This window comes from Cynoglossus semilaevis, chromosome 9 (genome assembly GCF_000523025.1).
Source record: "Cynoglossus semilaevis isolate Cse_v1.0 chromosome 9, Cse_v1.0, whole genome shotgun sequence".
Taxonomy (NCBI): Eukaryota; Metazoa; Chordata; class Actinopteri; order Pleuronectiformes; family Cynoglossidae; genus Cynoglossus; species Cynoglossus semilaevis.
This window is the reverse complement of record NC_024315.1, coordinates 118,990-143,453: the sequence shown is the minus strand read 5'-3', so window position 1 is coordinate 143,453 and position 24,464 is coordinate 118,990. Positions and strand designations below refer to the sequence as shown.

General features: G+C 41.3%; 2 protein-coding genes across 2 annotated transcripts in view; one reads left to right on the top strand and one right to left on the bottom strand.

The window, feature by feature from the left end:
* Positions 1 to 201: 201 nt before the first annotated feature.
* myom2a (myomesin 2a) lies at positions 202 to 20,287 on the bottom strand. Its single transcript, XM_025058473.1, is given in 40 exon segments — positions 202 to 1,634; positions 2,776 to 2,831; positions 3,419 to 3,441; positions 3,537 to 3,573; positions 3,696 to 3,859; positions 4,241 to 4,346; positions 4,603 to 4,641; positions 4,752 to 4,839; positions 5,116 to 5,229; positions 5,365 to 5,432; positions 5,534 to 5,593; positions 5,806 to 5,950; positions 6,058 to 6,194; positions 6,341 to 6,385; positions 6,484 to 6,590; positions 6,806 to 6,965; positions 7,434 to 7,548; positions 7,648 to 7,826; positions 7,907 to 8,033; positions 8,170 to 8,357; positions 9,025 to 9,042; positions 9,170 to 9,291; positions 9,406 to 9,580; positions 10,099 to 10,116; positions 10,497 to 10,670; positions 10,711 to 10,720; positions 11,179 to 11,306; positions 12,232 to 12,285; positions 12,374 to 12,573; positions 12,846 to 12,987; positions 13,084 to 13,245; positions 13,334 to 13,408; positions 13,411 to 13,497; positions 13,994 to 14,032; positions 14,125 to 14,213; positions 15,204 to 15,296; positions 15,502 to 15,656; positions 16,088 to 16,223; positions 16,658 to 16,756; positions 20,148 to 20,287. Coding segments are annotated over 40 exon segments (4,620 nt in total). The 5' UTR covers positions 20,273 to 20,287; the 3' UTR covers positions 202 to 1,073.
* A 3,280-nt stretch (positions 20,288 to 23,567) lies between these two features.
* LOC107989057 (hexokinase-1-like) overlaps positions 23,568 to 24,464 on the top strand; it is a 6,521-nt gene continuing 5,624 nt past the window's right edge. Inside the window, exon 1 of the mRNA XM_017035421.2 lies at positions 23,568 to 23,994. The gene's annotated coding sequence lies outside the window, so the exon portion shown is untranslated. The remainder of the gene's footprint in view (positions 23,995 to 24,464) is intronic.

Here is a 24,464-nt window from a genome sequence, read left to right as displayed (position 1 = left end):
CAGAAAGTTATTATCGGACATCCCTACAGTATGTCGTATCACATGAGCAGTTTACAGTGAAACACCAGTTTTTTTATATAGGTTTCCTATGAATATGATCACATTTTTGTAGTGACATAAAATGCAGAAGTTGTTCTTTATCTCTTAGTGAGACGTGACGAGTGACGAGACGGAGAAAAGATCACCACACGCTGCTTTAAATCAGGATGAAACGTGAAGTTTAATGCCATCACAAATCACTGATGGGGACACATCACAACATGTGACTGAGGGTCAAACCTGTGGCACAGATTTGACTTCAAACGGGGACAGAGTCCTGGTTCCAGGGACAATACACAAGATCAGGTTTGGACTGAACTAACTAACAGCTACAGCGCTACCTGCAGTTTAGACACTGCACCTACCAGGACGACTGCTGAGATCAGAGAAGACACAAACTCAGGAGCTGTTGTCAGACGTACACTTCAGAGAAATGTCAAAAAAAAAAACAAAACATTAAATTCACTTCATTCTGAAGGTTTGAGTCTGAGGTTTGAGAGACTTTAAGGCTGAGGTTCCCTCAGAGTCAGAGAGCAGGAGTGGAGCTCCACGACGGTGTTCTCTGACCACATCAGTAGCACCGGGTAAGTACGTTCTCATCATTTGATCTAAGACATTTAACACTAGAATCATAATTTAACATCCACAGGAAATGAACACAGGCGTTCCGCGACTCTTGCGTAGCGGAAGGTTCGGCTCTTAAAACACTAAACTTTGACCTCCGCCCTCCTCCGGCAAATTTTTGGTTTCTTTCATTTTTCTGCTCGGTGGCCAGTTGAACGACATGAAGTGACAGAACATCTACCCTGCAGTCACTGCGAACGTCCCTCTGTTGTCAGACTGCCCTGTGTTTACTGTGGAACCAGTTAGTACAAGTTAACGATAAAGGCTCTCTCTGGTTGGTGCTCTGGTCTCAGGAGGCGGCGGGACAGTTCACGGCGACTACGTCTAAATGAGAGTTGTTTTATTTTTCTATGGTTTCACTCACATGCTTTAAATCAGCGATGCTAACGGCAGACGTCCCCTCCACCCGTTTACTTCCTGGGGGGGGTTGGAGACTTCATGAACCTGGATGGAGTCGGGGACTTCATGCCGCCCGGGGTTGGAGATTTCTGGGTTGGGGTCGGTGATTTGGGGGCTTGGGCGCCAAATCTGGGGGTTGGGGTTGGAGACTTAGGAGCCGGGGTGGATGCTGGAGTTGGGGTCTTTGTGGACGGCGCTGGGGTCTGGGACTTGGAGGGTGCAGGGGTCGGGGTCTTGGACGGGGGAGCGGGGGACTTGGGAGCGGGAGTGGCTGCAGGAGTAACGCAGGGCGTGGCCATTTTGGGCTGTCCCAGTTTGGGCTCAGGGATCTTCTCGCCGTGCTTGTAGACGCTGACGGTGATCTCCACGAACTCGCCGCCGTACTTGTTCCGCACGTTGATGCTGTACTTGCCAGAGTCCTCGGGCGTGACCTGGTTGATGACCATGCTGGCAAACTTGCCACCGTCAAATGTGACCCTGGTGTGCTCGTTGGAGATAACCTCCTGCTCGTTCTTGAACCAGGTGACCTCAGGGGTCGGCTCGCCACACACTGTGCAGGTCAGGCTCAGGGACTGAGGGAAGAAAAAAAACAAACCTCATGTGAATCAGTATTTAGAGACTGAAACTTCAAGGTCAGATGTTGGGTGTCGATCCCTAATCTGGAGAAAAAAAATCCAGTCCAGTCTTTTAGTCTGTTATTTTCTTAATGTAATCAAGACATTAAAAACTAGAAATAAATTACACCAATATTTATAGTTTCACCCTGCATTTTTAAATAGATGACAAAATCTTGTAGTAATGTAGGAATTCAGTATTTTTGGTGTTCAGTACACAAAGAAACTGTGGTTAGCTTAGCAAGCTAAGTAAAAATGACATCACTAAGCTCCTATTGGATGGTCCGTCTTTTGATAGTGAGTAATATCTTCTTATATCTGTGTACTTACTTAAAAATCATCAACATGACTTTTTTTTTTCAAAATGAACAAAATGCATTTTAGCAATTTAGCTATTGCTAATTTATCGCTAACTAGCTGATTGGATTAAAGCTGCATTTCCTGTCCTGGCGTTGAATCGTCGTCACGCATCTGCACGTCTGGAGACAAAGACACGGGGAGCCGGGGCAGACACTTCCGTTCGCCCCTGACGCCAGCGTCAGTGTGTTTTCATAAACAGGGATGAGCCAACAGCTCACGACGGTAATTTTCTCCTTCTGCTTCACACCAATGCTGCCGGAGCAGTACGACCTGTACTTCAACTACTACACACCAGGTCAGGAAGTCAACAAAACATGTGTCGGTGAAACGTTGATCTGCGCAGGATCAGGTCTAATTGTGCCTGTAATCACTTGGCTCTCGTCAGTGACACGCCTTCGTGTAGTTAATGGACCTGTACAGCAGGGGGTGACACCTCTTCCACCAACCTGATTATATAATCATATGTTATCAGTACACTTGAGGCAGGGGTTCTAAACATATGGCCCGCAGACCAGAACCAGCCCTGCAGCAGGGATTTGCATAATGTGTCACAGAGTAAAAGTAAAGTAAAAAGTAAAGTAAAAGTAAATGTTTTTAACAGTTTCCACTTTTCCACTTTTTTTATAATGTATATTAAATTATTAATTTCTATAATGTAATTTTTAATCTTTATTTTGCAATACTTATCATAGAATTATTTATTTTCTTAATAAACTATTAAAAACCCACACATCCTCACCTTGTGCTCCATGATGGTGACGACGTCAGGGAGACCACCCAGCACTCTGCCGCGGTCTGAGGAGGAACGACAACAACATGTAAACAACACACTAAAACATGTACATTTACTACAAAACACATGGTGTGTTTAATACTGACAAATACTATATAAGATATTATTTTTTTATAAAATATATTACAGTGATATTTATACTAAATCAATAATCAATGATACTTGTTGACAAGAAGCAGGAAAATCTGCTTCACCATTGGTCTGATTTAATAAAAATTACTAGAGGAAATTCCACCTTAAATCCCGCCTTAAACCAACTAATGAACTTAAATCCTACAAAATCACTTAATCCACTAAAAAAAAAAAACAGCTGGAGTTTTTTCAGAGAAGAAACGCTGACTCAGCTCCAGTGAACATTAATACAAACTACAGTAATATTGTTTACGTTACAACATGTGTCTGAGAGCAGACGGGAGGAGGAGATGTTCAGAATGTTACGAATGTAAAACGGTTGGCCAACACTTTGTTCTTTAAAACCAACAACTAATGAAATCAGCTCAGTGTGTCTGTGGACGGAGAAGACGCCCGAGGGAGAGGAGACGACCACGACCGGGCGTCATTAACGCTGCTGCTGTCACCGGTTACTCACTCTTTTCAGCAAATGCAGCTGCCCTGTAGGACAGACAGACACAAGAGTTAGTTTTGTTTTGTTTTTTTAATATCTTCATAAGAGAGAAGCTCACATTCACAAACTTCACAAGACTTACTTAAGTCTCAGGTACTCCTCGTAGGCTTCGGTGTAGGCTGTGGAAAAAAAAAAAGTTCTTGATATCAAAATATTGAACCTTCCATCAGATTAGCATAGCAACAAAACATCTCCTCTGAGCCATAAATCAGAATCAGTTTGATTTTGTCTCATCTTCTACCTTGTCCGGAGAGGTCAAAGGTCCTGATGTGAGTCTTCACCCCGTCTGAGATCTCCATAGTGTAGTTGCCCTTCTCCTTGTCGGTGGGGTCACAGATCTGCATCCAGGCCATCTCCGCTGTGCCACCGATCCTCATCTTCTCAGAGGAGGCGATCTTGGACTCCCTGCAGGAAACACAGGGTCAGTCTAGTCTAATCTAGTCTAATCTAGTCTAGTTTGTTTTATTTTTGTCTTCACTGCAGAACTTGAGCAGCTAAAGTTACCTGAGGAGGCTAAAAACGTGGTAGGTGTTCTAAGATGGGTCCAGATTTGTAAATGAAATGTAGAAAAAATTCAAAAATTCAAAAATTTTACAAAACATTATGAACTTGAAGTGTTTGTGGGCGGCCCGGATTGAACCTCCTAGTGGGCCACTTTTGGCCCGCAGGCCTTATGTTCGACACCCCCGCACTAAAATGTGATGTAGTACATGCTGATCCTGGATCAGTGAGACATGAATTTATACCAGGTGTTTTTTTTGTTGTTTTTTTTTTTTCAGAACGTACTTGTGCTTCCACACGGTCTTCATCTCCTCTGTGTAGTAGCTCATGTAGCACTGCAGTCTGATGCCCTCTGGTGTACACTGCAGCACCAGGTCAGAGGCAGAGGCACCTGGGGGGGAGTGGAGGAGGGCAAAGGTCAACACAGTGATAATACTAATACTGTTTAATTGAAGTCCAAGTCATGGTGAACCTCGTGTGATCACGTCACTCTGGGAGTGATTTTAATAACATTTTGTAAACAGTGTTTATGACTTTGAGCCACTGCCAACCAGACAGAGTGACATCACAGCAACAACTTCTTTGTCTTAATGACATGAACTTCCTGTCACCAGGTCACGTCAGGAGCGTGTGTTTTTATAACTCACCAGCGATCTGGGCCAGGGCGTTGATGATGTCATCAAACACTGAACCGATCAAACAGAACAGAGAAAAAAGTTACAAACAAATTAATGAATCTATCAATTAATTATTAAAAAATAAATATTTTTATTTTAAATAAATATATCAAAGTGACCTTTTCCTGAAATGTCGATCACAGACGTGTCCTTTCCTCTGTCGTCACCCAGCACGGCCTTGTAAACGCCCTGATCTTTTCTGGAGAACTGACACGAAAAAAAACCCCAAAACATCAGCACTTCAGTTCAGTGATTCTCAACCTCTGGGCTGCGGCACAGTTGTGTGCCATGACAGAAAAATTATTTTATTTTACTTATTCTCAACCTCTGGGCTGCGGCACAGTAGTGTGCCATGACAGAAAAAATATTTTATTTTACTTAATTGATCCAAAAAATCTTGTTTTTTTAATGCTTTTTTTTTTTTTAAGAAATCATCCGTGATGCTGCTCGACATCCAAACCACTGATTCTCTGACTCAGTTACCAGAGGGACGGGCAGAGCGCAGGCTCCGGACAGGACGTTAGGAGGAGTTTCCAGAACAATCTCGTCTTCCTCTTTGTACCAGTGGAAAGTTGTCTCCTTCTTGACGTTGGCAACCTGACAGCAAATCAGCAATGACACGGGGATTAGATTAGATTAGATTAGATTAGATTAGATTAGATTAGATTAGATTAGATTAGATTAGATTAGATTAGATTACTGCAGTAAAAATGCTGTGATCTGATTGGTTACCTTGCAGGTGAGCAGAACAGTGCAGTCCTCAGTGACAGTGAAATACAGGTACTCAGAGAAATGTGGACCTGAAATGACACAGTGAAACGTGTGAGTTAGACAAGAACAAAAAAAAAAGTAGAAAATTATTTTAATAATTTTTGTTGATTGTTGTTGTTGTTGTTGGCACCTTGCTTCCTGATGTGCTCCTTCCTCTGGAACTCCGCCTCCCTCAGAGCGACCTTAAAAACTAAGACAGGAAAAAAAATTTTTTTCCCTCAGAGCGACCTTAAAAACTAAGATGGGAAAAAAAAAAAATTTAAATTTTGCATTTTTGTATTTAATAAAAAAGTGTCACTGCAGATAAAACTGATTAAAACCAAACTTGTGCACTGTTTTATCTAAAATCTCCAATCAGAAACCCGTTCATCTGACGGAGTGGTGCAGTGAAAACGTCCTCACCGTCTCCGACCAGCACCAGGGAGCTCTGGGTCTTGGCCTTTCCGTCGTTGATCTGGACGGTGTAGGTGCCTTCGTTGGCTCTGGTGAACTGTTCCACCGTCATCTGGATGATTCCTGTGCCCACGTCATGACTGATCTTATAACCCTGACGATGAAAAAACAAAGAGACAAAAATCAACGTCGGTCGAACACGTGTTCTCCGTGACCTCCGAGACTTTAGAGCTAAAAAAAAATCAGACGTGGATAAAACACCTCTCCAGCAGCGACTTCCTTGTCGTTCACGATGAACCTGTAGTTGACAGAGGAGGACAGTTTGACGGCCTGCACCCAGAAACGCACGTGACCTTTCTCCAGGACTTCGTAGTTCAGGCCGTGTTTCAGAGGAACGACTGCGAACAGACAGAAAAACAGTTCCTCGATATATGTACAAAAAAAAAAGAACAGCAGTGTTTTCACTGTGTGCAAAAAAAGAAAGAAAAGAACAGCAGTGTTTTCACTGTGTCACTAATGGATGGAACATTGTTCTTGGACTCACTGGGGTGTCTGATGGCATGGCTGAGCTCCAGCATGGTGTTCAGAGCTGCAGAAGAAACACAGACAAAACATGAGCGTAACGTGGACCAGCAGTGATAATGATAATGGATGGACCTTGACTGGTGATAAAACCTGACGCCGTACCGTCCTCCGTCAGTGTGTGACTGGCAGAGACTCCATCTGTGTCGGTGACCACCACAGAGTATCTGCCCAGATCATCCTTGTCAGGGTTGGTGAACGTCAGCTTGGAGCTGAAGAGACAATAAAAACCAGGAGTAAAACAAACAAACAGACAGAGAGAGTTTTCACAGTCGTGGTGAACGTCAGCTTGGAGCTGAAGAGACAATAAAAACCAGGAGTAAAACAAACAAACAGACAGAGAGAGAGAGAGAGTTTTCACAGTCGGGGTTTCACTGGGAACGAGTCGTGCGGAAAAAAAACCCCCAATAAAAACAGTTTTGATTACGTTCTGCCCTTTGCCGTCACTTGGACCCTGGGGCAGTCGCCGATGAGCTTGTAGTTCTTTGACCACTCGAAGGTGGAGGTCTCAGCGACCTCACAGGCCTCCAGGGACAGGAAGACGTCCCCAGTCTCCTCATCCACTCCAGCCATGATCTCTTTGGTGCCTGTGGTGATTAAAAACAAAAGGATTGTACAATTACATTCATTATTAGAACACAAAGAAGGGTTTAAATGGTCCAAGGTGAGTTCCTGTAAAAACATTGTAATGTAATAATAAACCCACGGTGGACACTGTTGGTATTACAGTCGAAGAGCAATTTAAAAAGGACAAGGGAAATGGAAATAAGTGGAAATATTTGAAAACCAATACAGAAAATACGTTTGATACAGCGCCCTCTGTTGGTTACTCCCACTCAATATTATTGAAAAGGACTCGGTCAGAACTATTATCATATATTGCATGGAATGTATAAAACTTTACAGATAAAATTGACAGTTTAGTGTTCCCTAAAATCTTCTTTAAAAAACATTATATTTACTGATTCTAGTAAATCTAAACGCTGAAAGACTGGAATTCTGGAAACATCCGACTCCTATCCTTTATTTTTTTAAAGAATTTCCTTAAGTTTTACCTGGGAGAACTCGGGCACAGACGGGCTCAGAGACCAGAGAAGGTTTTCCAACACCGTTGTCGTTGACGGCACGGACCCTGAACACGTAGCTTTGTCCCTCCTCCAAACCCGTCACCTGGAGGTCACAGGGGTCAAACATCAGAGCAGGACAACACTGATAACGTTTTTACTTGTAAACAGGAGCTGAAAACAAAAGTCAAGACCGGGCCGGTACCTGCAGGTAACGGTGGCTGACAGTTTCCTGGTTCAGAGTAACAAAGTCTGAAGAACCCTTCTTGGCCATGTCCACGAAGTATCCGCTGACAACACTGGCACCGGCGTAGACTGGGGCCTTCCACAGGAGGACCAGGGAGTTAGCTCTGACCTCACTGAAGGTCAGGTCATGAGCTGGGCCTGAGAGGTCAAATATTCATTAACAACAAGCAGGACTACAGACAGCGGAAAAAAGACCATCCTTAAACCTCATCTCATACCTGGCTCGTCAAAAGTCCATTTCTCGCATTTCATTGGTGCACTGGGGTCTGATGGCAGACCCACACCTGCCATGTTGGCAGCCTGGACCTTGAACTCGTAGAAGGTTCCCTCAGTCAGGTTCTGGACCTAAAAGAAGAAGAAGGAGAAGAGTCAGGTTCTGGACCTAAAAGAAGAAGGAGATAAGAAGTACGACATGATTACGAATCATCTTCACAGAAACAGAGATAAATTCCAACCAGAAATCCCTGTTCACGTGACTTACGGTGTAAACTCTCTCTGTGATTGGTGCCAAGTTCACCTCCTTCCAGACCAGGGTGTCGGCGTTGCGGTGGTCGATGTAGTAGGCGTTGACCTTGGAGCCGCCGCAGTGTTTGGGACTCTTCCAGCCCACGGTCATGGAGGAGCCGTCACTGCTCAGCAGGCTGATTCCATAGGGAGCAGTGGGAGTGGCTGAAATCACACGGAGTCATTTAGAATTACAAGTTTAATTTTGTTTTGTTTTTGAGTGTTTTGCTTTTGAAGTGTGATCGAATAAAGAAGTGTCTCATAAATAAAAGACCATCAAAAATATTTCAGCAATTTAAAAAAAAAATCCAATAATTACTTAGTGATTTCTTATCTTTCCAAATAAATTCTATAGAGATAAAAATGTTGTTAATCATTACTGCAGACATGAGCTGGTACACTACTGCGACCTCTGGTGGTAAAAGTGACAACTTGACTAACTAGATGTATGCGGTAATTTCTGTATGGGATTTGGTGGAATTTACAAAATAACTTGAAAAACAATTTTAAAAAAAATTGTGAAATAAAAACTGTTAAGTGACATACATTTTTTTTTAAAAAAGTGATTTTGATCAGTAAGTGCAGGACAGAGTCTCTGTTAAACTGTTAGCAGTTGGTTCAATACTTCTGTGTCATTAATACTAAAAATAACTCTGCCCTGAAACATCACTGATTTTTACTGACCACCATTTTTTTCAAGTGATATTTACAGTGAGAAAAGTGAGCAGTACATTGTGTTACTGTGTTCAATGCCAGTGATAATGAACAACACACACAGCACCAAGTGAAGGAAGTGATAAAAAAATACAAAACAAAGTAATACGATACATACCAAACTCCACCCCCCCACCTGCACAATAAATAACCCCAAAAAACAAGTTCAGGTTTTTGTTTATATTCTGACTTGTTTTTTTTTTTCAGTTTTTCTAACCGATCTAGACAGGAAACTGTGTTGTGATTTTCAGTGTTGTTCTCACCGAGGGCCGGCTCCACAGCGATGGGGGAGGACTCCTGCGACTCCTCACTGAGGCCGTAGACGTTGACAGCCTGGACGCGGAACACGTAGGTCTCACCTGGGACCAGGCCGTGGACCACGAACCTGACAGACATCGTTATTTTAAACTGTCATCCCGACGACGGAGCAAACAAACGAAAAAACAAACTGCCAAAATCACACCCCCCCAACCATGCCTCCCCCCCTCCCGTAGTCTACCTGGTGTGTCTGAAGGGTTTGTGGTTGCAGGGGAACCACTCCTTCGATCCCACCACGCGGGCGTCGATGTAATATCCCATGATGTTTTTGGCGTGTTTGGACGCCTGCCACTGGACAAAGACGGAGGACTTGGTGTTCCTGGTGGCAACGACCTGACCAGGAGCAGAGGGAACGCCTGGAGGATCAGAAGAGCCGGAGTTAGATACTCATCACTCATCACAAAATGATGGGAAAAGGTCAAAGCTCAGGTGATGGGGGTAAAACAGATTGAGAGCTTCTTTTAAATATTGTTGTGGTCAAAGAAAAAAAAACAACACCATGTGTCTCACACACACATACACACACACACACACGGTGCAGAACAGTGTCATCATCCTTAATATTTGTGCACAGGTGCAGTCAGTGCACAAGTCCGTGTCCAAGTCCCCTGGGTTCAAGTCAAGAAACAAAATCTGTGCAGTCGTTCAGAGCAGAAATCAGACGGTGTTTGTCGTGAAGTGTGGATCATCAACCGTGTTTGAGTGGACGACAGATAAAACAACCACAACGTGAATCAGAAACACATACACAGTGTGGGGGGTCAAAGGTCAAAACTGGACTTTCAGTGTTGTTGAGTTAAAAAAAAGAAAGAAAGGAAAGGTGGAAAAGTGAAGGGTGAATTTGGTGAATTTTGCTCCCAGTGTGTGTACGTACCGACAGAGTGTTCAACACCTGCGAAGCAGAGCAACTCATAATGAACAGAAGCAGATTGACTGTGTCACGTCATGTGACTTTAAATACCATGGTTCTTCGAGGTGTTTACACATAAAAAACGTCTCACTTCATCTCCATTTTTATGTTAGAAAAATAAACGAGTAACGGAATAATTTTTGGTTTTTTAACAAATAACTTTACCTCATAAAAACAGTGAGGTTATTACATTTTAGAAGACTGTATTTATTAAATTAAACACCGACTATTTAACAGGTTTTTTTGTTTTTTTTTATCAGTTTTTGTGATTTGATTTGTTTCATTTTTTTTCTCTCTTCTATTTTGATGCAGAAAAAAAAAATAGTTGTATCTGTAGCCGTGGAGCTGACGGTGGACCTTACCGTCCATGTCCACCTTCTGGACGGGCTCAGAGGGCACCGAGGCCTCGCTGGAGCCGTACATGTTCACTGAATACACTCGGAACTGGTACTTTTGCCCGTCCTGCAAATCGAAAACCGGGTAACGGGGGGAGAGCAGTTTGACTGCCGTGTTGATCCGCTGCCAAGCTCCAGTGCCTGCTAGCTGCCGGGGTTATCCGCTGCCAAGCTCCTGTGCCTGCTAAGCACTGGGGGAAGGTTGGGGGGGAAGGGGGGGAGGCAGGGGCGGAGGGAGGGAGGAAAGTAAGAAGGACAACAAGTTTGACCTTCATGGAAGTGTGTTTATCTGCAGCAATACTGCCATCTGTCTGCATTTACTCTTTCTTACGTTATTTGTTGGAGTGGTCAGAAAATGAAAATAGAGCCAGCAGGGGGCAGTAATGCAATGAAAAAGATGCAGAGCTGTTTTTCTTCAATTATGTGACATCGTAAATAAATTTGTTTTGCATACACTAAAAAATTGTTTTTTTAAATACGCTAATAAAATAGAGCCCAACAATGCAAACACAATTACATGAAATTTATCAATAACCTCAAATTACATTAAAAATAATTAAACATTAAGGATTATTCGACGATAATTGTGCTCTTTTTTTGTTTAAATTTAATTTAATTTTTTTTGAGAGGCAGGAGGCAGCACACACACCTTCTCGATGACGTACCACAGCGGAGCCCGTCCGCGGGGGGTCGGGGGCTTCCAGCTCAGCACAACATAAGACCTGAAAATCTCTGAAGCATGCACCTCGGTGGGCTCCCCGGGCAGAGTTACGTAGCCTGGATTGGGATTCAATCGTCAGGAAGAACAAAACACGCAAATACGGAGGCGACTGTGGAAGTCCCAAATTTGACCTGACGTAGCATTGGACCGAACGTGAGGAGACACTGTCACAGTATCTCAACACATACTTGATTTTTTTTTTCTAGAAAGATGAAAAGATAGCAATAGTTTGGTGGTGATCCAGCAGAGGGCGCTCCTACTGACACATTCTGCAATTGGATTTAAGAGAACAGTGGCGCCATGTTGTAATATTCTCACCACAGTACTTGAAGATTTAATGTAACTTTGCAGTTGAACTGAAAGTATTTAAAACTTCAATAATTCTTAATTTTTTTTTACCCTAAAAAATTAAACATAATGTTTCAGATTTTTTCAAACAAAGTCTATGACAGTTGTGTATTTAGTTGAGAAAAATAAAATGAAATATTGTGATTATTATAATAAACACTATGCAGGTCAATGTGGGACTTCTGTAAAAGTTAAACATTTTAGAAAGTGGTACGTTTTTGTTTTTTGTTTTTTTTGCGTTAGACGTGACGGGCTGAAGATTTTAGAAAGTGATTAATGGGATAAAAACGCAAACAGTTAGGACGAGGGAAAATATGTGGAAAATACTACCTAGTTCACTACGGTGGTAACGACGCAAAGTATTAATATCAGACACAAACACAGACAAAAACACACAATGTTTTTTTTTCTGTTTTTTTTCTTAAAGTTTTTTCTGTTTTGTAAGTTATGAGGTAAATCTATAGTTTGATTAGAGATTTTTGTTATAAAGGAACACAGTCTTCGTGTTATAATGACGGCTGTTGTGAACGGGGATTGTTGTTAAGTCATGAGGGGACGACATGGAGTGAAGTTGTTTTAGGGATTAGACAGAGTGTAATCTGAACTCAGACCAGTTCTTCTCCTCTACTGTACCTTCCAGGTCATCATCCTTGATCACTATGTCGTATTTCCCTCCTATTTTAATCACTGTTGTAGGAAAACAACAGCAGCACAACCATCAGGAAACTTCTGTTTGCCGACTCTGGGTTCATTTTGTGTTTACCTTCTTCGGTACCTTGCAGCCTCTCACTCTCCGCGGGGTCCAGCGTGGTCACTTTGTCGGACTTGCGTGACGCTCTGCTGATGCCGGCGCTGTTCACAGCCCTGACCCTGAAGTGGTAGGAGTGGCCCACGCTCAGCCCATGTGCCGGATATTTGCAAACCTTCACTGGGGAGTCGTTGCACTGGACCCAGGTGTCGCTGCCGGCCTCACAGCTGGACCGACAGAAGGATTGGTGAAGGACAAAAGTGAGAAAAATGATGTCAAGGTTGCCAACAAATATAATTTAGTGTTTCATTTTTAAACCAATTGATTAAATAAATTTCAACTATTTGATATTTCGCCATCTACCAATAAATGAAATACCAATAACTGCACCTTTAAATACTTTAGAGTCCAGTCTAATGTGACTGGAATCATGCTAACCCGCTGCCATCCCTGGTCTAAAAAAAGAAGAGCTGAAGAGTTCGTAAGTGTGCACACTCACCGGTCTACGAAGTATCCGGTGATTGGCGCCTCGTTGACGGTGTTGGGGGGTTTCCAGGCAACCAAGACGTAGTCCTGGTTGACATCATAGGCCTTGACGCTCATTGGCGCACCAGGGGCCCCGGCTACAGAGGGAGCGGCATCTGTGGACCAAGAAAATGGAGGATTTTTGAAGATTTTAAAGATATTTAATGAAGGAAAAAAAACACTCTTCCCGATGATGACGATTGTTTCTGTACCTGAGACGAACAGGTAGGCACTGTGCTCAGCTGTACCGTCCTTGGTAAAGATGCGAATGGTGTAAAGACCCTCGTCATCTTTGGCTAGGTGGGGCAGCGTGAGACGGGCAGAACCTCCACCCACGGCCATCTCTACCAGCTTGCTGTTTTTCAACAGTTTATCTACAAAAATTGCGGAAAAAAATAGTAGAAGGGTTAAAAAAAAAAAAAAAAAGATCACAAAACAAAGATCACTGCAGCCACGTCTTACCGTCTCTGTACCACTGGACGAAGGGTGGGATGTTGGGGAGGTCGGGCACCACCACCATGGTACACACCAGGGTGATGAGGCGCCCTCCACACCAAAGCTGACACGGAAACGGTCGAGCAGCGAGACCTCCAGCTTACTGGGATGGATGTCAGTCAGATGAGGAACTGGAGAGCAGCGGAACAAAAGACTGGAGGTCACAGAGGTCAAACCTCAGCTGCGGAAAACTACAATTTATCCATCACAGTGCAAAAGACTGGAGGTCACAGAGGTCAAAACTCAGCTGCGGAAAACTATTGGATTAACTATGGATTTTTACTGATTTGACTTTGATCCGACTGACAAAATGACGACTGAGGATAATCTGCTAGCATTTGTTGGTGACAGGTTAAGGGCAGTACAGAGGTAATGCCAGTAGGGGGCGTTTGCTCAACACAAGTAAGTCCAGGATTCAAACCGCAATCCTCTGATTAGAACCTTGTTCCTTTAAAAACTAGGTAGGATGTGTGCTAAATTACATTTTTAACACTTTTTAATTTTTAATTTTGGACTTTTCTTGTGTTTGTCAACTGTAACAGATTTGTTGTTTTCGTTTCCACTGTTTATCTCCCTTCTCACATGCCCTTCTATTTCCAGCCACGTTATCTTGATATCCTGACTCACCCAGTCCAAGATGACTGGACTCTGAGAATCCCTGAGGTCCTGTGAAGAACAGAGATCAACGTCGTCAGTGAAGAGGTGATTAGTCTGAAGTGCCCTAACGATTCAAGATAACGAGTCACAAAGTCACTCACTCTTGACAATGATTGTGGCCTTGCTGGTGGCGGTGCCGTGCTGGTTGGTGGCCACCGCGCTGTACTCAGCCGTATCACTCACCATACACCTGGGGGAGAGAAAAAAAACCCAAAAAAACAGGTGTTTGTTTCACCGACGTTTCTCTGTGTAGGATTTCGGGGAACGAAAAAGTAAGAAAATTGTTGGAAAAATCTTGAAAAATGTTAGAGAAAGGCCTCTAATTCTGAAGGTGATGATTGGTATAATTCATCATTTCCCTCCCTAAACAGAATCACCTATAAATAACAAAAAGTCTGTCTTTTTACTATTTGTTTTCACACACAGAAGTACATTAAATAAATCTTCATATTTAATGTTATTAAAATATAATTTTATAAAACATTTCCTGATGTGATTGGGTATTTTTTTTTAATTTTCAAAATTCATCAAGTGGACCAGTTTCAGCCCACGGGCCGTATGTTTGCTTGCTTACTTTATTCTCACTGTTTCCCTGAGGTAGTTATTGATCAGTATTGATCATTTTGGAGTGACAAACATGCACGTTAACTATGGCGCAGTTATGGTCTTTCTGTGCTCCACCACGTCTCATTGGTTCTCCACAGTCAGCTGTAAACTCCGCTTTTAAAAAATGATCTCACTGAACAGACGCAGCAGTGAGACGCAGCAGTGGCTCAGTGCTGCGTCTGAGGGTGAGAATAGAAGGAAGAAATGTGACCTTCACTCAGGACAGAACTATTTTAGAGGAGCTCATTTTCTCAGCTGTGCGAAGACAAACCACAGATGTTCTCTACAGCTGACGTGGACGATCACGTCAATGTCTTACAGAGAAAATCAACATTCGCAAAGTTATGCCTGTACTATCAAAATGAAGGACAGAGATTCAAGGCCTTCCCAGAGTGAGTGAAGGACAGAGCCTCAGAGGAGGAGAGGGGGGATGGGGGGAGTCAGGGGAGGCAGGGGTTGAATGACGCAAAGGTCAGCACTTCAACATGAACAGCTGAGAAGTCGTAGTTTTAGACGTCGTACAGAGCAGTGGGCCGATCTCTAACTCTGAGTGGCGTCGTGGAGACAATCCTACCTGCTGATGATCAAACCGTGGACTCCATACTTGTTTTCAATCTTGTATTTTCCTGGAGCGTTCAGTGGGTCGACGGGCACTCCTCCCTTATACCTGTCAACAATCATCACATTTGAGTGCACTTAACAATGGCGTCAGAAATCATTCCAAATCTAATCTCTGAAGTTTTGAAGTTTGAAGTTCTTCAGAAATCATTCCAAATCTAATCTCTGTTTGAAGTTCCATTTTTATACTTTTGTACATCTCACATGATACACAGACACTTTTATCTCTTTAATATGAATATGAATATTCTGACCATTTGACAATTGGTCTGGGGTTTCCCTCCACGGTGCAGAAGAGTTTGACCGGAGTCTTCTCCCACACGGTGTGAGGCCGCAGCGCCACCAGGAAGTCTGGCATCTTGGGGATGTCATCTAACAAATCCACTCTTCTCTTCCTCATGCTCCGAGCCTGGAGGGACACGTGGATCACAGTGATGACTTTGAATGAATTTTTTTTAATTTAAAACTTTACAAAAACTCATATTTAGTTATTACTATTCTACTATTTGAAAATATTTGACTGTTTGCTAGTCATATTGAGACCGTCCAGAAAAAAAGTGTATACTCAGGTGTCATCTGCATATCTGTGAAATACAATACTCTAAACTACTAAAGTTTTAGGCAGGTGCACACAATTACTAGTATCACCTTCTTTGCGACCAAGTATTTGAAGCAACAGCATTAAACTGCATAAATGGCAAGGGGTTTTTAAGGAAGAAGACGTGTGATTGGCAGACCGGTTGGTTTGCATTAAATATCTAAACCAGGATTATGTAGATACGACATGGGTGGTTTGTGAAAAAAGGTTAGAAGTTAAAGACCATCTCTGTGGCTTCTCACCTCTCTCTGGATCTCCAAACTCTCCACCTGAGCCTTGGTAACAATCCTCATCCTGTGCAGCTCCTCCTGAATCACAGCCAGTCCTTTGCCAACCTTTGTGGCCACTCTCTGGTATTCCTCTGTCTCCTCAGAACTCCTGCAAGACATCAGAGAATGATTTGACACGACTACGAATATTTCTTTATTTATTTATTTACAGTAGAAGATAAGAGCGGATTTAGGGGGAGCATTAGCGCCCTCAATAGGTTGCTAGTTGTAGGTTGGGTTTTACAAAGCAGAGATGAGACTGGACCGATAAACTAAACTTTTTAGGTTTTCTAGAACAAGGCAGATAAAGCCGATATCATTAACTGACTTAAGTACAGTATACTATATCGTACTGATGGAAATAACGTTCAATATTTGTGTGTATCTGAAGACTGACTTCATTCAAATCTTTACGTAAAAACACTGAACTACTAATAAAACCTTTACTCGTTCCTTTAAGAAATAAACCATTTAACTGAGGTCAGCTGGGAGGAGCTGCAGTTCAGTATTACCTTACACCTAAAATAGCCAATGGTAACTCACCTCTGCCGAAAGGCCGGTATGATATAGGCTGGTTCCGCCATAGCCTCTGTGGCCTGGGCCTTCTCCTGGCACACGCAAACGTTACTGTTTGATTTCCTACTGATGAGAAAGTCCGGTCTCATTAAACAGCCATGAAAGGACAGTTCCAGGGAACCGTTTGGATTTGGGTTTTACAGAAGCACTTTGTGTTCTAAAATCTCAAATCCATCACGGACCACATGAGGTTAGGGTTAGTACGATACAAGTTAGAAACAGCAGGGTCTATCTACAGGCCAACGGCAGCTACTGATGTACAGCAGTGATCAGGAAAACACACTTGTTACGAGACCTACCTACCTACGGTGAGATCACACATGAGATCACAAAATGGACCTACCTACCTACGGTGAGATCACACGAGTTTACAAAATAGCATGGATCCTTCTTTTACAAATTTACTCGCTGACCTAAAGAGTTTACAGTTTACATCCAAGTCAAGTCAAATCAATCAAATAAATTCAATGGACTCCACTATTTTTTACATAGAAATAAAAATTTAAATCCACGATCTTTGAAGTCAAAAGTCATTGTCCTCATTCTCTTCACGTCTATGGTATAAATCGGTTCGATTTATACCATAGACAAATCAATCGTGTAAAAATGTACAGGTGACTGAACTTTGGTTTTAATGTACAATGTCAATCAGTGACCATTGATCAGTGATGGAGTTGTTGGAGAACGTTTCCTCCCTGGTGTTTTGATTACATTTACCAAACAAATGTTTTTTGGCCAATGTGATCAATATTTTCCTCAAATATTCACTTTGATTACAGTCAGTTACTGACTCCTTTGAAATGCAGTACCGTCATTGGTTTTTCCAGCAAATCCTTTGTAAAGCGTTGGGATAATTTCATCTAAATATAACCTGAAGAATCATATTGAAAAACATGTTCAAATTTAAGCACTGATAGATCCGTGTTTTTCTTCAAACTGGTCAAAGGTTGAACCAGAGCCGGTGTCTCTGACCCTGGCCTTAGATCAGTAGGTCAGGTCAAGAGGTGTAATACTGGGCGGGGGTGTGGGGGTGTGTGGCAAAGTTATGCATTCTCTGATATTAGGCAGTGGGTTACACAACATGGCTGAGCCAGTGCTCAGCCTTTAGCTCTACAGGCTCAGAACTAACAGAGTTAGAGTGCTGCTGAGGTCACATTCAGCAAGTAACGGTGATGACCTCTATGACACTACAATGATATGAGCAAACATTGAGCTACGTCTCCTGAGATTTTGGGTGAATTGTAAATAAAATGCTGATTTTTCAGCAGTCATATCACTGATATGAGAACTGTCAGCACCAACATCAGGTAAAACTACATTTAACCATTTAGAAACGGCTTCATAAAAACATTTATGTTTCATAAGAGTGCATACTCTTAGCAATAGAAAATTAAAAATGTTTGTGTTTTTGTTTTTGTCCGACTAAAAAAAAAAAAAAAAAAAAAACAACTTTGTCACTGGTCTTCAACGAAAAGCCACAAACTTGACTCTTCCTTCAGAATTGTCACTTGTCATTATTACTTTTTCAAATAAAAAAAAAAAAAAATAATGCTACAGACATTGGTGTTATTTATAGGAGCAGAAAATGAAAAGTTAAAACACTAGTTAAAATATATTTTTTGGACCTGCAAAATCAAACCTCATCATGATTTATATATATACTCTTGTTTTTTTTTCAATCACATCCTCATCAGATGATTGTTTATCAATACAGGAGCTTCCTCCATGCTCAGGTACTGCACTCCCCCCCAGCAGCGGCGGCGGCGTCACTACAGCGTATGCTCTATAAGCAGCAGAAGCCGCCCTCTTCCAAAGCCGCAGGTCAGCCGCACCTTCGTACCTTTCTGCACGCTGCTGCCTGAGGACACGTTTAGAGTGCTGAAAGGCATAATCGGTTTGGACTTGACACACACACTTCCTCTTATACCACGGTATGACTTTGGGAGCCATGACTGGAACGCTTCAAGGAGACCTGGTCAAGACCACCAGGGGGCAGGGGGAGCAGAGAGACCACACATGTGTTAGTGACCTTTATGTAACTCCTTCTACCTCCTTTAACCACTGTGAGTGCTAATTCACCAAGGCAGCAAGCTAAGTGGCTAACTAATGGATATGGTGTTGCCATTGCAACGGTGTTCTGTTTTCCTCTAAATGGGATCATAATGTTAAATGGAAGTTAAGCAAAACTTGAAGTAAATTTTAATTCACAACTCATTTGACACCAATCTAGGTTATCTACTCAGATCTAGGGATTATTCTTTACGATATCTACTGAAATGTTGCATCATTGACTTTGGTAGCAAACTTTATGCCGTCATCACATACAAGAAGGAAAAGCAATGGACTCGCCATTGGTAAATAATATGGGATGAAAACCACAGGTACACGAATATCTGATTTTATCGAGACTGGGATTGTCCATCTAGGACTTATTCTACCGTACCATCTAATATAATATTTTGTTTTTAATCTGAATATATCAAAGTGGCATCTGAAAACAGCACACTGTTACTTTCACATTTAAGTCGGCTACATTTGCAACTATACTGTTGGCAACCAGAAATATCACTGCTGCTGGCCCCTGCCTCTCTGACTGAAAATAAAGTTGTCAACCTCATTATTTATAGGTGAAATGATCTCCACCACAAAGTTTGGTCAAATTGATGAAAAAATGATCAACCTTCTGCCTCTGAACCAAAGTTAAGGGGGAAAAAAAAAAGAACAATCTCAGAGCAACTGCTACAAATCAGTTGTCTTCCATCTTAAAGTTAACACACAGATGTTTAAATGAACAGAAATGCATTTTTTTCTCTCACAGAAAGACAAAGTCAAGGACCAAGTTTCAGGAGACATGAAGACGGTTCCTCCCCTTTGCCAGAGCTCAGCACTTCCAGTGTTTCACCTTACAGCCTCAAACGGCTCTGCTATGAATAGCTTGCGGCCGAGCCCATGATTCAAGTAATGGAGGAATAGAGTCAATAAGAGCAGCAAACAAACGTGACATCAATAAAATAAAATCCACTGAGGTAAAAGATTCTGACCAGACTGTCCTAAAACGAACCGCACTCTTTTCTCAAACAGCCGTCGTTCCCTAAACTCTGTCCTCTGAGACTCATTACAGCAGTGTGATCAATTATTTCACGGCAGAAACTGTTTTTAAATATCTGTCTGTTGATGGCGACTAATTAGAATAAGAGGGTCAGCAACCTTCTAATGCCCTTGGTATGTAGGAAAGGAGCATTGAGGGAGATCACGGCAGACAGACATGATGTCGTTTACCCCACACAGTGGACAGATTATCTACCCTACAGAGACTCCTTCAACTTCTGCCACCACTGATGGCTCCCTGATCACACCCCTGCTCTGACACAGGCTGTGCAAAAGTTAATCTTCGATAAAAAGCAAATCACTGATAATAAGCCCGGTGGACAACAAACATTAGGAAAGACTGACTTACCCCAAGAGATTAAAACAGCGCAAAGCGGTGGCAGACCAGCCTGATGCCGCTTGGGAAGCACTTGCTGATGGTAACAAAAATATTACCCTCTCACTGGAGGAATGCTGTTGCCCCTTCCTCCCCATGTAAGGAGGCACTTAAGACTATATATAGCATTCACCCCCAAATTTTGCTCTCATTCTGCATTTTGGAGAAGAAGAGTGTGCTTCTATAGCTGATTATTTAATAAAATGTTTCTTTTTCATCTGCGCCACCTGCTGCAGTAAACATTTTTTCCCCCCAATAATTTAAGTCTAAAATCCAAATATGTAATTGTGCATTCAAATTCTAATTTTTTGTAGGGATTTATATTTTAAAAAATTGAGGATCTTAAGTATTAAACAGCATCTAAATGACACATCACAAGATTTTACTTTTTGCAGCAACACAAACAAATCCCACCTGCTAATTTTTACCAAATATTCCTGTCAGCAGAAACAAAACAGCTGTGTGAAATAATTCTGTGAATTCACTGAAATCAAATAAGTGAATTCACTGAAGAATCACACTGAAAAGCCCACGACACCTTTTATAGGTTTCTTGAGAACGCATGTCCTTAACTCAACACTTGTGAGCAGCAGTCAAGACTATTTTTAACTGCCAGTCCTCCGTTACAGTGATACCCTCAATTCTTACTGTACGGGAGCCATGACGGCAGCTATTTATATTTGCACAGCCTTTCTGAATCATCATTGAACTGGTGTTTAAGAAGAAAGTTCATCTTCTAAATCGTACTATAACCAAAAAACAGACCAACTACGATCCTTCAGTTTCCAACTTAGACCAGCAGTAATTTTGTCATTTTACTCCACTATAAAAAGGAAAAACCTCTGTTTTTATGTTCATAGAACACTTGGCCTGTCCAATAGGTTCACATGTGGTTACACTGACCATACTCTTTAAAAGCACATAAAATTGTGGACGTATTTGAAAGAGTCATGTGACCATTTCAGTTTCGGGTTGAGAGATTTTAGACTTTTGGGCGACATCCAGTGGCAACATTTAAAATGACAAAATTAAATATATTTAAAATGAAGCTTAATGACTTCGTTAGTTATTTTAAATCTATACTGCGTCGGCAGGAAAAATATAGATCAAATAGAACAAAGAAAACAAAAGCGAACAAACGACAGTGTTGGACTACAAACTTACGGAATTCTGACAGCGTACCGTCAAGGTATTAAACTGTATTAGACTCAGTAACTTATCTTTCAATATATTTATCATGAATATCTAGAAAATAATACCGAGTATTCTGTTCTCACCATCATTTATTCGTTCGTTTTTATCGTCATCGTTTTTATTCGTTCGTTCTTAGCTAGTGTCATGGTTGCGCTACTTCCTGTTGCATATGCTCGAGTTGTTTTAGCCAATCATATTTCGACCTCACGTGTTGCCAGGCTGAAACAAATCTGCCCTAAGGCCTTCAGACTTGTTGCCTAAAATGAATGATAATGACGTCGTTTGTTTAACCAATCAGATTTAGAGTTGGCATCAAACTGGCCTTCTAGCTGACCCGTAGTTGCGTCACCGATTTAAGTAATTTGATTGGACGGTCAAAGAATATCCGGTTTTGAAGATAGCAAGCTAGTGTCTAGCGACTTGCATGGTCGGAAATTAAGTTTTCTCAGCTTAAAACGATTTAAAATGTACAACATGAGTACAACAGAACAGAGTACAGCAACTGAACTCATCTTAACGAAAAGTTGTGTACAACTAATAAACATGAGTACAACAGAACAGAGTACAGTAACTGAACTCATCTTAACGAAAGGTTGTGTACTAATCAGAAGTTTCGGTGAGAAAAATATTTTTATTTATTTATAATATTGTAGTTGTAGTATGTTTATTATTGATGCTTTTTTAATGTAAGTTATGTCGCAGCAAATGGTAACTGCTGTATTTACTCTAAATAATGACGTTCCCATGTACATAAATATATATATATTTTAACAAAAATTGTTTCAAAGCTCAACGTATCGAAAGTTCTAGCAGGAGCCTGCTGGTTTACTTTTTTCGTGGATAAATTCTGCCACCTAGTGTACGTTTATTGTATTTTTTTAATTCCAAAACGTGCCGCCAGACTCAAAAGGATTTTTACATTTTAACGTTCTGCCAGAATATCAATGATAATAATAATAATAATAACAAGTAGTATTAGTAATAATAATTATTACTATTACTTTTGTTATAGTCGCTTCTTAATTACTAATAAAATAGCTTCATTAATTGGCTATAGATAAATAAACTTTAAGTACAAACATTGTGGGCTTCAAAACAAACCCCAAAATCATACACACCTGTTGACAGTTGTTGTGGTGTGTGAGTGTGTGTCTCAGTTCAGTTTTGACCCCCACTATACACTGCATGTTTGTGTGGTGAATAAAAGAGATTATTGGAGCATGATAATATGACGATGTAGAGGTTAAAGAGGACGAGGGGCCTCGTCTCTGCGGGGCAACATTCACTTTTGGACCTTATATTTAACCCAACGAGACTCACTTAATGTCAGGTCATTACTCTGTGCAAAACACGTTTGAAGTACCTGCGATTATGACTATTAGAAAAATAATGCCTTTTTTTCTAATAGCATATATATACGAAATGTGTCCTGTGTATTTAATCCAACAACCCAGCAGAGAGGAAGGGAATGTGGTCACGGCGGGATCTTGCCATGTTATGATAACAAACTCGATGCTCTTCCATCAGGCCACAGGCTGTTCTTTTTTACTACAGGCCCCCCTGTGGACGTTCAGTGTAATTAATTAAAGCAGCATTTGGTTCTGATCTCAATTTCCCTTATAGACTGTATTAGAACCACTATTACATAAAATGTGCCTAATTTGTGTGGTTTTTATTTTATTTGCTGCTTTTATTACCTTTATTGTTTCTCTGTTGTGTTTTTTATTGTTGTGCTATTATTGCAAGTAATTTCCTCAATGTTTATATCTTTTTATTTTATCTCTTTCTTACACATGCTCCCATTAGAGTACCTTTATTGTATTTTTTATTGTGCACTGTTTTTATCCCTGCGCTATTTTTTAAACATTTATATTATCCGTTGTTTATATTTAGTTTGTATTTTTATTATTTACCACATGCTGCCTTTAATATCCTGACTTTTTTGTTTTAATATTTAATTTTACATTTATAAATTTTTTATCATCTCATCATCACGTATATAATCACAAAGATTTTTATTTTTTACGTTGGCTGTAGATTCCTTGGAAATTAGCATCAGCTACACATTCAAGCAACCAAAGGAACAAAGAACAGAAGTCGCTGTTTTTGTCATTGGCAAAAAGTAAAAAAAAACAACAAACAAACATAGAACACAAAAACAATTAAAGGATATAAGATCAAAGTCATCAAAGATGTGCGATGGGACAGAAATGTGCAGTGAAATAATAAAAAAAGAGATACTGAGGAAAGAAAAGGAAGACATGCGAGGACTAAACTAATTCAAACTTGACAAAAACAAACTCAGGTAGTTTTTGTTGAATAGTCTGTACTTCACTGGTGTAGTTGATCTTGTTTTATTCTTACAAAAACAATTTATCAAGTATCTAGTGACGTAGATTTACACAAACTAAATGAGATATAAACAATAAACTGCATGTTGTTTGCATGTCAGCAGTCTGTGAGTCAGTGCCGACTGCACATATGAAGATCTCAGGACAAGGTCACCCTGGAGCAGCCATGACACCAGGATGTAGGACCCAGCCCCCCTCCCACCTCCACCCTCTTTCAATCCTCTCTTTTTAAATTGCAGCAAGCAGCAAAGACACTTCAGAGAGGGTTCTTTTTGGTAAGGATGAATCAGAACAGGAGGAGGAGGAGGGCGGGGGGTCTCGTGGGGAGTAAGGTGAATTATCTGTGAAATCCTCAGTCATTGTAGCGCAGAGGCAGTGAGGGAGGGATGACAGAGGATTTGCACGTCACTGAGTCAGCAGACACGGAGTGTGGTGACGTAACTGAGCGGCAGGAGGGGGAGGAGGGAAAGGAGTAGAGGCGGTAGGAGATCAGAGCTCACTATGTATAGCAATTCTGAGATTTCTTGCATCAGGAATCCTCCCCGAATCTCAAGATGTCAGAAAAACTGCTGAACTGTCCAGACCTTTCTTGAGCCGCAGCACATTTTTTTAGAAAAGTCCCGCTAGACAAAAATGTTCTTTAGAGTGCACGGAATGCAACATTGATCTTCTTCTAGTTGACATTTTCTGACAATTTATTTACTCAGTAAAAAAAACTCTGGCCTGTTTGGTTGAACTTAACACT